This window comes from Ammospiza nelsoni, chromosome 4, assembly GCF_027579445.1.
Source record: "Ammospiza nelsoni isolate bAmmNel1 chromosome 4, bAmmNel1.pri, whole genome shotgun sequence".
NCBI lineage: Eukaryota > Metazoa > Chordata > Aves > Passeriformes > Passerellidae > Ammospiza > Ammospiza nelsoni.
The window spans coordinates 58,339,390-58,351,226 of NC_080636.1; the positions used below are offsets into that span (position 1 = coordinate 58,339,390).

At 48.0% G+C, this 11,837-nt stretch overlaps 1 protein-coding gene across 1 annotated transcript; it reads right to left on the reverse strand.

Moving 5' to 3' along the window:
* Window positions 1–243: 243 nt before the first annotated feature.
* Window positions 244–11,718, reverse strand: NOA1 (nitric oxide associated 1). The gene is made up of 7 exons (XM_059470532.1): window positions 10,776–11,718; window positions 9,579–9,743; window positions 8,680–8,876; window positions 7,383–7,514; window positions 5,410–5,526; window positions 4,489–4,606; window positions 244–3,932 (listed from the first exon to the last, which is right to left on the reverse strand). The coding sequence occupies exons 1-7, from the start codon at window positions 11,716–11,718 to the stop codon at window positions 3,727–3,729; spliced, it is 1,878 nt and encodes a 625-aa protein (XP_059326515.1). The 3' UTR covers window positions 244–3,726.
* Between the last annotated feature and the right edge of the window lie 119 nt (window positions 11,719–11,837).

The following is an 11,837-nucleotide window of genomic DNA, read 5'->3' on the forward strand; positions in this document are numbered from 1 at the left end:
TGTTTTCTAAAATTAAATGTGCTTGTTTTGCAAATATAGAATGTACTGTAGAAGTGGTTTTCTCATCTTATAAAAAAATAAACCAAAGCCACACCAAATGTTCTAGAAGTGTAGAATAAAATCTCTCTTTTATAACTGTAGATAGCTTAATTCAAAATTCCAAAATTTGTGTGACTATATACCTGTTTATTAATTTCAGACTAACTGCAGTACAATCTACCATGCACAGGGAAAGGCCAGGACTAACTTTGTAGTTAATTTTTATTTTCAATTAGCAAACGTATAAAGGTTTAAAGCTATTGTTTCTCACCCCAAGAACTGCTTGCTGAGTTCACATGTACCCTTAAAACAAATATAGTACATTGTCTTTTGCAGTTTTGGTTGTGGAGCATACATCAGATCACAGAGAAATGACATTTGATCTCTGTGGACAGATTTCTGACAGTTTTGTGAAGACAAACTGTAGCTATTTATGTTTCCCTCTGTTTCCATAACACTTGTCAATTGTACCCCATTCTAGAACTGTTTTGAGGTCTGTGGGGCCCAAACTCCAGGCCCTGGTTTTGAAATGTTCCTGTGGTGAGATTTGCACATAAGACCACAAAATATAAACCTTATCGTCTCTAAATGCAGTCCTCTTTTAGGCAGTGTCTGCTACTTACTTTTTTCCTTCTATTTGCTCCAGCTTTTCCCCTCTTCTTCAGTTTTCAAGCATTTGAAGTTCTTAATAATTTTACCTTTCTTTTTCCAGACACTTCAGTGATGGAAACAAATCCAAACTTTTATTCTTCTATAAAAGTTTGAGGAACAGCCTGTGCAAATTAGAGTCTATTTCACATTGGGAACAGAGTGACACCACCCCAGGCAGTGCTCCAGGAAGAAGTAAAGCCACTATATGTGTGAGAACTTTACAGAGCAAAAAGGCAGAGCCAGGCAAATTCACCTCTGCAGCCCATGACTATTATGCTAAGAAATAGATGTTTTTATGGAAATCAGTACCAAAGCTACTTTTGAGCTGGAAGCTGGACAGGCAGGAGTGATGGATTCTCTTGTGGCCTGTGAGCACAGCTCTGAATTCAGGCAACTGCAGAATTACATCATCCCCACAAGAACATTATAGTGGCTTTTGCCTCCAAAAGCTACAGTGCCTTTCACACCCCTGATGTCCAGAGGGGAAGTGTTGGCTACCAGTCCCTTCTCATGATGTACATCATCCCCACCCCTGCCATACAGCCAAGCATGAAAAGCAATAGGTGCCACTTTGGTATCTTTCAATACCTTCCCCTGCTTTTGGGCTGTGATATTAAGGTGGAAGTTCTGGCAGATCTTGATACTCTTTCTCCCTCTCACCATCATCTGATGCATGTAAATCATGCAGGAAGAAGTTTGGATTGGTGCATTTGTTCAAGGTTCAGAAGTCCCTGTGTCAGTATTCTTTTACATTCTTCTCAGTATTCTTGCCTAAGACATAAACTGCACAACATGAGTTGTTCATGCTGTTTCTACACACAAAGAAATTGTTTAGCCTCTTGTCAGCTTAAAAATGTTCCAAGATACCCAGTCTTGAAGAAATACACAAAGCAACATGATTCTCCCATTTAGCTACGAGCAAGTCAAGGAAAGTGCTTGATAAATCCATGGCCTGCATCCATGGCCTGCTCAAAAAGAATGGGCAGAATTTGTACCAGGGTTGGGTTGCTGTGTGTATTACAACAGTTGAGATAAATGCAGCACTTCCTCTTCCATCACTGCAAAAGTAATTTTAAAAAGAATCTCTCTCAAAAAAAAAAGCTTCTAGAATCTTGTTCTTAAACATTAAAAAGATGTGCTTTTTCCCTTTGTGAAGGGGAAATTGAAAATCACAGCACTGTGAAGATTAACACAGCTAAAACAGATAATCCTCACACCAGTCCTGCTGGCAACTCCTTCAGTAATTTTGGCAGCCAAATGTGAGGCCTGCCAAGAGCACAAAGAAATCCAGCCAGGAAGACAGCTACAGTCCTATATACCCATGCTGGAAAAAACACATTCTGGATCTTGCTGCTTGTGCTCTGAGGCTTGCCAAGCACAGCCCAGGAGTGGCCACACATGCGCTGGCTTTCACAACAGACAAACAGAGGAAAACAGGAGAGCTGTGTGAGTCACAGCCTGAGCAGTGAGGAACATGCTGCCATAGGTTTTTTTCTTCCAGAAAGAACTAGAAAAGGCTTTCTGAGAAGTCAAGGAGGGAGTGCACATATTTTGTCTAATGTACAGGAAGAACTCTAGTTTAGACACAGACTGAACACGTGTGAACCACATTCCCTGGGTTCACTGGCAGCAGACTGACCTTCACAAAGAACAACTGATTTTCTACACAGGGAGGACTGGGCAGCTGCCAGCAAGGACAGGGAACTCCCCCAGGACAGTGCTGAACCAAGAGTTTCTCAAAGCCACCATGGCCCCACCTGGCCCACCCCATCTCCCCAGCCCCCAGCGTGGGGAGCAGGGAAGGAGGTGGCAGTGCAGGGCAAGGAAGAGCTGAAGGAAGTGGCAGAGCACACAAAGTGGCTCCACAAAAGTCCCAGCAGCTTCACATAGGGGATGAGAGCAGCCCTGAGCAGGGGCTGCAGACAGACCCACATGGTGGATTCTGGGCTTAAAATGGGTGGAAACAAAGAGCAGGACAAAGGGACAGGTTTCCCCCTGGTTTCCCTATAGGAATGCCAATACACTGTCCCACAGGCAACAATGGTGAGAAGAGGATGATGAATAAGCCAATGATTTCTGCTGCTCACCCAGGCTTCTTCAGGACAACAGCCAAAGACCCAAAGACAGCAGAGCCACCTCTGACTGAGGAAAACATCAGTGAAATGGTAGGGAGATTAGAAGATACTTTTTTTTGCCTCTTTTTCAGCAGACTGACTGGCCATGTGTCTCTCACAGTCTGCCTGTCTTTGGCAGATTGAGCATGTTTATTATTGCACTGGAGCTTTCATGTGTTTAGCAAGATGCTCATATCCACACAAAGAGTGCTTTGTCAACTAGGTCAACAAAAGATGGTCTTTGAGAAGTTTTATTCTATGCCCTTGGTTTCAAAAACCTGTACCCAAGCCACAGAAACCAAATCAAAGCAGTGAATTGCAAAACTTTCCTCTTCAAGCACATGAGCAGACCTGCTTTTCATTAAATCACTTTTCCTGTGTCCAAAAGCACCTAATCTGCTCCAGATGCTGAAGGAGAGAAAGGACACTTCTGGTCAATGTTGTTGTATCAGTATCAGCCACTAGGAGGGTCATACCCACACTGGAGCATTCCCTGCTCGTTCCTACTCCCTCCACCCCATTTAGCTATGTAAACACCTTAAAAACAAGGTAACCATTTCTGACATCAGGGAGCATGCCTGCAAGAAACCACCTACTCTGTGAGCAGCAAATTCAGACCAGGTCAGGCAGGTGAGTTCCACCCTGTATTTCAAGAGGGAACAGGTAAAGGGATCTGCCCATTGATGCAGATCCCAGGGAGAAGCAGTTTCTCCTCCCAAAGCAAGGTCCCAGTCCCTCCGTTAATTCAAAATGGCTGCAGTTCAGCAGCTGGATCACATGTGGACTTGTGGAGCTCCCCCTGCTTTCCAAAACGTGCCTGCTGGCCTTTCAAAATGAGTCCCAACATTTTCTGAATAACAGTAAGTCACAAGGTTCTCCAGGGGCTGTTCTGGCTTCTGCCTTGCTCAGATGATGAGAAACGCTATCTGCTTCCAGTGGTTCTTAGATTTTCGACAAAGGAAGGAGGCCTTTTGGTCCTGTAGGCAGGAGTGCCTGGGATCCTGGCCCCTCTGATGGCACTGATGTAAGGCAGAAGGGGAGGCTCCCTCACCACCAATGCAGTGCCCTTGGGAGTGTAGGCTCGGAGCAGCAATTCCTCTTCCTCGTGAGCTGTCACTGCCACCCAGCCTGCACAGCCAGAGAGAATACAGACAGTGAGGAAGACAAGTCCCTAGGATCAAAACAAGGTTCTGACACAAACTGCTGCCTCCCAGAGTGGCTAAAAATCTGAGCTACCCTCATGTGGTTGCTGGAGAAACCAAGCTCAAAGGTCATCTCCAGCCTAAAGCCAGGTTACTCTTCTCAGACACAGCTCTTTCCTGGTAAACTCAAAAGGGATGGTGGGAACTACAACAACACAAGGAAGCTTTCCAATCAATCAATGAATCAATGACCCTTTCCCTCTCACCTGGACAGCTGACAGTGTCACAGCCATTCCTGATGATGTAGAACCTATATGGCAGCCAGAACAAAAAGTATTCCAATGTTGCCATCCTGTACAAGCATGACTGCCAAACTCCATTCTTGGAGGCTTCAGCCGGACAAAGTCATGGCTGCTATGATTTTGTGTTCACATCCTGCTCTGAGCAGGAAATACAGCTTCACCCCTTCAGAGGGCTCTTCCCATCAATGTTTCTAGGATGCAAACCCTGCAAAGCAAACTAATGAAGAAATATTAAATTACCTGCAGAGGAAAGTTTGATATCTGCAACTGCTTCAGTGGTACCAATTCCTTTCAGTGTAATGTCTTGAGGGACAAGCGGGGGGAACTCTTTCATTCTCTCTTCCCCACCCATGGGAACCTAAGATTAAAACACAGAGAAATTATTTAACAGTCAAGAGATTCTTCAGCATTCCTACCTCAAACTGGCAAGAAGGCACAAGAAAGAATAAAGACATTAAACATTTGTTAGCCAGTTAAGAGCTGGACTGAATAACCTCTAGGAGTTATTTCAGGTTTGTCAGGACAGAGTGAGGATGACACCCAGAGCAACCCTGTGGGAGGGGAGCAAAGATGGAGTGCTCACTGCAGGATGCAGCTGGTGGATCAGGCCAGCTGTCTTGATGTGAGTGACAGCAAATGTTCTCCATGAGCACAGGAATGGAAATGCCAGGGCAAGGACAGCTCACACCATCTCCCATCAATCTGCAAGTGCTACACAGAACATTGCCATACCAAGGAAAAAGTCAGACCACCAAGAGATGAAGATACGTGCAGAAGATCCAGCAGGGAAAGAATAAGAAAAGTAAATTTTTCACCTGTAATCTGTTCTGAAACCCCTGTCTGCAGGTCTGCCATGGAAAATATCCCTGTTGCTGTGTGAACTCTAAGGCTGTTCAAGAAGAGCCAAATATGACTATGCAGAGCACTGCAGATCTCATCAGCCTGAATGCTAGAAGCAGAAACTGCTGAAAATGTATAATCTAGAGTGCTCCTTCCTAACACACTTCAGCCACACAGTCTGTGCAAGACTGCTCCACACTGAGCATCTCCCACTGAACAAGTGCCAAACTCCTGATACCTGTGGATGTTCCCTGTCAGTTGTGCCCCAGAGAGGGGTCCTGCCCACCTGCAGCCACCAGCTCCCCCAGCACCTCCCCTTACCTTGAGGAACTCTTGGCCTGCATGCTTCTCATAGAGGGTGTCTGCATTACTCAGTGTAGTAACATGGACTGGCAACAGGTTAGAAGCCAAGACAGAAAACCAGGCAGGCTTTTCTCCCTGAAATAAATACCAAAAGGATGATAATTATGCTAAGAGAAAAGCAGCCCTGAATTGCTCTCTCCTGCCCCATTTCTTTCCTGCATGTTGAAAACCTTACCTGCTTGAAACCCCCTTCCTATCTGAGAGGTCTTTGCCTCTGCCACTGACAGAAGCCAGGGTATATATAAAACTGGGATTTGAGTTTCCAGAAGAGAAGACCCATAGCTTCACCATCCAGCCTCAAAGCACTCCCAATGCCCCATTTACAGCCAGCACAGCTGTTCAGCTCAGGTAAATCATCCAAGAGACATCTTTGCTCTCACTTAATTCACAGGAACAAACTCAGAGTGGTTATTCAGTGCAAGAGGTGATGGACATTTGGTCTGGTGCTTCTTCTCCTATCACTCTACACTTCTAACACACAGTGCTCATTCAACAGAACTTGGTTCCAGCTGCTCTCAAGCTATGCTAAGCTGGTGGAGCAATTTCAGCAGGCACTCTCATCACATTTGCAGGAATAGAAAACAAGGTCAGAGAGGGGAGAGATCTCTTCACACACTGCTAGCAGCCAGAAATACGGGCAGGAATTCCTTCAAGTTCAAAGGTCTAAGCTGAGGCAGGAGCTTCTGTCATGATCTGAGCACAACTGCTCTCCAAGATATCAGGAGGATAAGAGATGCACAAGACTGGTACACTGATATGTGCTCCAGCCATACCAGTACATTTTTTACATAACAGAACCCTGCCCCCTGTAGTAGATAGGGTCAGGCGCTCGGAAAATCTCGCGATGTCACAGAAAGCAGCAGGACTCCTCTCCCCCTAACTCCTAGTGATAAGGGATCACCCAAGAATGTAGTCCCCCTAACATTAGTAACTTTCTACTCCTTACTAACCAATTACAGTAAAGTAAGACCCCCTGACGTAGGGAAAAAACTTTCCCAGTATAAAACCAGACGAGACAATAAAAGTCTTGAGCCGTCCACCATACTAGTGCCTGCGTGTGTTCTTGGCCCGAGTGACCCTAGAGAGTCTGAGTCGCCGTGCCGTTTCCTCAAAACCAAGTCGCCTCGCCTTACATCAAAAGGCAACAGCCCCCTCCACCTTTCTGGTTTTCTTCCAGCAGGTCAGGAGTGTCCTTAGCAAAGTACCAATTCAACATTTCAGTGGTGATCTTGGAAAGCAGACTGAAACAAAGGAATAGCCATACACACCCCTAACACAGGGCAAGCTACTGAGAAAATCATCTAAGACTTATGATGTCTAATGTTTTTATGAAAGAAACTGCCCCTTCAGAGGAAGCATCATGGGAGGTCAACTCCACACAGTTCGATAAAGGTGTATGGCACGGGATTTTGAATAAATGGAAGAAATTATTGGCAGGGGGGACACACAACACATTTGAAAAATACTTTTTACAGAAACTAAAATACACATGCAATGATTTGCTTCCTCAGGCAAGTTCTTCAGAGGTCTGCCAGGAAAGAAAAATGTCTGTGCTCTTCTCTCTTAGCAGGGAGCTTTCACAAAACACAGAAATGAGGAAAGCCACCTATTTTCCCAGTTAATTCTGACATTCTCCTCCCTCCCTCATGCCTCTCTGTATGCCATGGGAAGCACATTAAACTGAAGATGTCTGTCAGCATTCTAAAGCCATTCCCATTTATACACTATGTAATATTGCATGCTGGTACCAAGTAAAAAACCTTCCAACTACCCATCCCAAGGATTCTGACTTCATGCAGTGATTCAGTAACTGGTTCATCATCTCCAAAGCAGCAATGAAGGGGTCTGGGAAAGCTACCCAGAAAGCCTTTTATGGCTGGGACTGCAGTAAGAGATGAAGCAGCTGCTCCCAAAATCCTTTCTTCCCTTACCTCTAAGTAGTCTATACGTCCCAAGGCTGCTAAAAACAACACCATTCCTGGCTTGAGAATGAAGGTCCGTGGAACAATGGCATGTGATGGCAAAACCAGCTTTACTTCCTTCTCTGTTAGGAGATTCAAAACCTGCAAAATAAATTGTCATAACTCATCCCACATGTTTCAATGGGAACAACGAATTTAGTATTGGCATTATAGTGATAGAAGAAAAGATCAATCAAAGCAATGTCAAGAACATCTGACACAACAGTTCAATTCTGGTCCACACAGTAAGTGAGAAACAGGAACAATGTCCCCTGCCAAAATCTGCCACAAACAATCTGCTTGTCCTCCACTCAGACTGAACATTGACTGCAGGAACAAAATTTGATCTGAAACTTGGCATGGAGCTCTCCAAAGGAGAGAATGGGGAGAATCAGAATCAGAAAGTATTTCTGGATGCAGGAAGTATTTTCCACAAGTATTAAACTCCAGAAGAAGGGAAGAACACACACAATCTCAATTTACCAAACCAGGTCTCTAAGCTGATGCCAGTCTTTACACTGGCTATCAGAGACCAAAGTGCAGCCTAGTAAAACAGGTTATGGTCTGACAAATATACCACTAGAAAACCAGGAGTCTTCCTAGTGTCCATGAAAGCAGCCCCTGCACTTGAGCTGCAAAGTCTCAGCACAATCCTTGCACTTCATTCTCCTCAGAACCTTCCTGTCTGCCTCTACTATTAAATCTTCCCCAGAAGATGACCTGCAGCTCTGCACAGGTATTAGAAACACCAAAAATCAAAACATGCCTGTTTTAGACATGTGCACTTTGTGAGCACTGGCTTCAGTAGGGCATTGCTCTACTGAAAAAGGCCTGAAATACTACAGCCATAGCAGCAACACTGCAGATCCTCCTAACTTCAGGAGAAGGCTTTCTCTAAGATGTGGTTCAATCATACAACTCTGGTTATCCTTCTAAGCTTCACCTTTTTCCATAGGCTGGGACAGCTGAAGAAGTGTCAGCTCCATTGGGTGACGCTGGTGTGAACTTGCTAAGAGCACTCTTACTTCCCTTGGTTCAGAGGTTGTGGCAGCTTGGTGACACAGCCCTGAAGCTCCTTGGCAAAGCTGGCAGAATTGCACTACTCAAAATGCAACAGCATTACCACATGAACCCCTCTCGAGTTAAACCTTATCTTAACACAATTCCCAAACTAAGAGAATCCTAACGCAAGGACTACAGCACAAGTAAGGCAGAACAGCCCTCCCAAACCCTGTCACCCCAAAACACAGCACCACAAAATACCCACACAGTCTTCCTTTACAATTCCTGGAGTGTCAAAACACCACCGAGCATCCTTCACTTCGTTGTGAGTGAACTCCTCCCTTTCCTCAGGCTTCTTAGGGGCATCTCTAGGATCTTCATCCATGCTGTAAGAGAGTGTGTCAGGGTCGAAGTCAATCTCAGCACTAGGCTTCTGCTGTTGAAATGTTCTTCCAACTCTTCCTGGATTAAAATGAAAGGTTCTCTTGGTAATTTACTTTTTAACTTGCTTTCCTTCAATCAAACATCTTTCCCTTTCATGGCTTAAAAGAGATGCACGTGAGTAGTATAAAGGTGATAAAGACACTATGTGGCTTGAAATTTGTGTGTTCAAAAGCCAAAATGGTAAGAAATCCCTTCTATAATTCTTGCTTAGCACTCCTCATGCCCCAAAATCCCAGCAGGAACCAGATCACAGACATTCATTTATTTCCAATTTATGGTAAAGCCGGATGCCTTCTATTTTCAGTGCCTCAGACTGCCAAACACAGAATTATCTGAAAACCAGAGCTATCTTCTGGCTATCTCTTTTGAATATATACTAAAATGATATACAACCCCTGTAGCCTACAGCCCAAATGTGATTACTTGAAATTAAACTTATTTTCTTTATTTGGGAACAAGAGATGGCCCATACTGTGATATCCCTGCAAACTACTGAGCTATCAGAATTTGTCTGCCTTGTTCAGACAGAAGATGCATTGCACAGAGGAACCCTCTGCTCCTACAGCAGCTGACAGGTACTCAAAAGTACTAATGATGCTGCTTATAGAGGAGATAGAGGTCTTGTCCCCATTATCTGGGAGCAAACACTGGTCAAAATAATTTAACCTTTGTGTAGTGCAGTGTTTTCACTAGGGACAGAAAGGTAACACCTTTACTCACCCACTAGGTAACCCTGCTTTTTAAGTTGATTAAGGTACTTTTTTTCTTCATTACTTAGCTGATCTTCTGTTTTTGTTGCCTCTTCTTTTAGCCTCTCCTGCCTTCGGAATATCCTGTCACACGTAGGGTTAATAATTGGAAATTTCAACAGGTTCAGTGTTGTTCCTGGAAAAACAAAGAGAAGGCACTTTTGGATTTCTGACTACTTGACATATTTCAGATCTGAGGAACAAGATTACAAAAAAACTGCTTCTCTAACTTTTTGGTGAAACCCAGTAACACAAAGTCAGAGGTGGAACTACAGCTGCTCCCATAAAGTACCAGCCCCCCAAGTTGGGGAGGCAAAAACAAGCCATCCACTTGCTTAATACCAGTTCTCACACATAGTTTGAATAAAAGGGTCTCAAAGCCGAGTGGTGCCAAGGCTGACTTAGTGCACCCCTTTCAAGCCTCAACTCCAGACAGCTTGCTGCTCACCACTGCACCTCCCGGCCTCTCCAGACTGGAGGACACCTCTAATGGACAGGGACGGGCAAGGCAAGCACATCAGGAGCCATCCTAACCAGCAGGAGTGCACACAGACCCATGCTGGTATAATGAGCCTCCTAGTGCTACAGGATGTGCAATACCCTCAGCACATGCATCCCACTCCTGCTGCCCCCTGTGATGAATCACAGGATTAATTAAGCTGGAAAAGACCTCTGAGGTCATCACCACTAGGTACTGAGTGGCACATTCAGGCACAGCAACTCCATCATCTCCCTAGGCAATCCATTCCAATTTGTAATTACCCTTCTGGTGAGGAAATTGCAACTAATGTCCAACCTGAAGGTGCCCTGGTGCATCTTGAGGCTATGTCCCCTTCTCCTGTCACTGGCTGCCCTGGAGAAGAGACTGACTCCCACCTGGCTACAACATCTTTTGGGTAGATGCAGAGAGTGATAACATCTTCCAAATCCCCTTTTCTCTAGGTTAAACACTTCAGCCACTCCTCACAGGTGAAAAACTGAAGCATGGCACGCCTCTGGAGCTTGCTGCCCACCACGGAGGAGCTCAGGATGGTATGTACTGCTTTGGTAACAGGTTCTCCTGCTGCAGGGGTGGCCGAAAGCAGCCCAGAGGCGCACAGCTCACTGTTATGTGCACACCCCACATTCCCCATTACCCGTGCTACAAAGGGCCGAGCAGTGCACTCACCTGGCCAGGGGGACACGGTGGCCCTGTCGACGATGTCGGGGGCGCGGGACTTGCAGTAGTCGGAGCGCAGCAGGGTGTTGAAGAGCGTGGACTTGCCGGAGTTGGTGGCGCCCAGCAGGTAGACATCTCCGGCGCACTTCCAGGAGCGCTGCAGCCGGCTGACCAGCCCCTCCACGCCGTAGCCGGTCTTGGCGCTCACCAGGCGGATGTCCACCAGCGCGGCTCCCCGCAGCCCGGCCCGGGCGCAGGCGGCCGCCACCCGCTGCCGCAGCCGCCCCAGGTGCCCGCGGCAGTCCGCGGGCAGCAGGTCCACCTTGTTGCCCACCACCAGCACGCCGGCGGCGGGCACGTCGGGGCCCAGCAGCGCGGGCAGCTGCGGCAGCACGGGGTCGGGCAGCTCCATCACGTCGAGCACGTAGAGCAGCAGCGGCCCGCGGCCGTGGCGGGGCGGGCGGCGCAGGGCCGCGCTCACCACGCGCCGGTGCTGCTCGGGCGGCAGCCGCAGCCGCAGCGCGCTGCCGTGGTGCGCCAGCGCCCAGCACCGCTGGCACACGGCGCCGCGCAGCCCCGCGGGGCCCTCGGACACCAGGCTGCGGTACCGCTCGGCCGGCACGAAGCCCGGCGCGCCGCCGTCCCCGCACTGCAGCTCGGCCCCGCAGCCCGAGCAGCTCACGCCGCTCGGCGGCACCGACGGGTCGGACAGGCTCGGCACTGCCGCCGCCGCGCCCCGCTCCCGCCGCGGCTTCTGCTTCACCTTCAGCTCCCGCTCCCGGCGCAGCGCTGCCGCCGCCGCTCTCTCAGCCGCGTCCGGCTCGTACTCGAGGAAGACGAAGCGCTCCTGCTCCTCGCCATGGCCCGCCGCCGCCGCTCCGCACGGCCGCAGCGGGGCGCGGAGCGGGGCGCGGGCCAGGCGGGCCAGGAGCGCGGGGCCCAGGCGGAGCATGGCGGGGCCGGACACACCGACGCCGCGGGGCGCGCGCGCCTGACGTCACGGAAGCGCGCGGGCTCCTGGCGTGAGACGCGGCGTGACGTCACGGGCCGCGCAGCCGCCGTGCCCCTGCC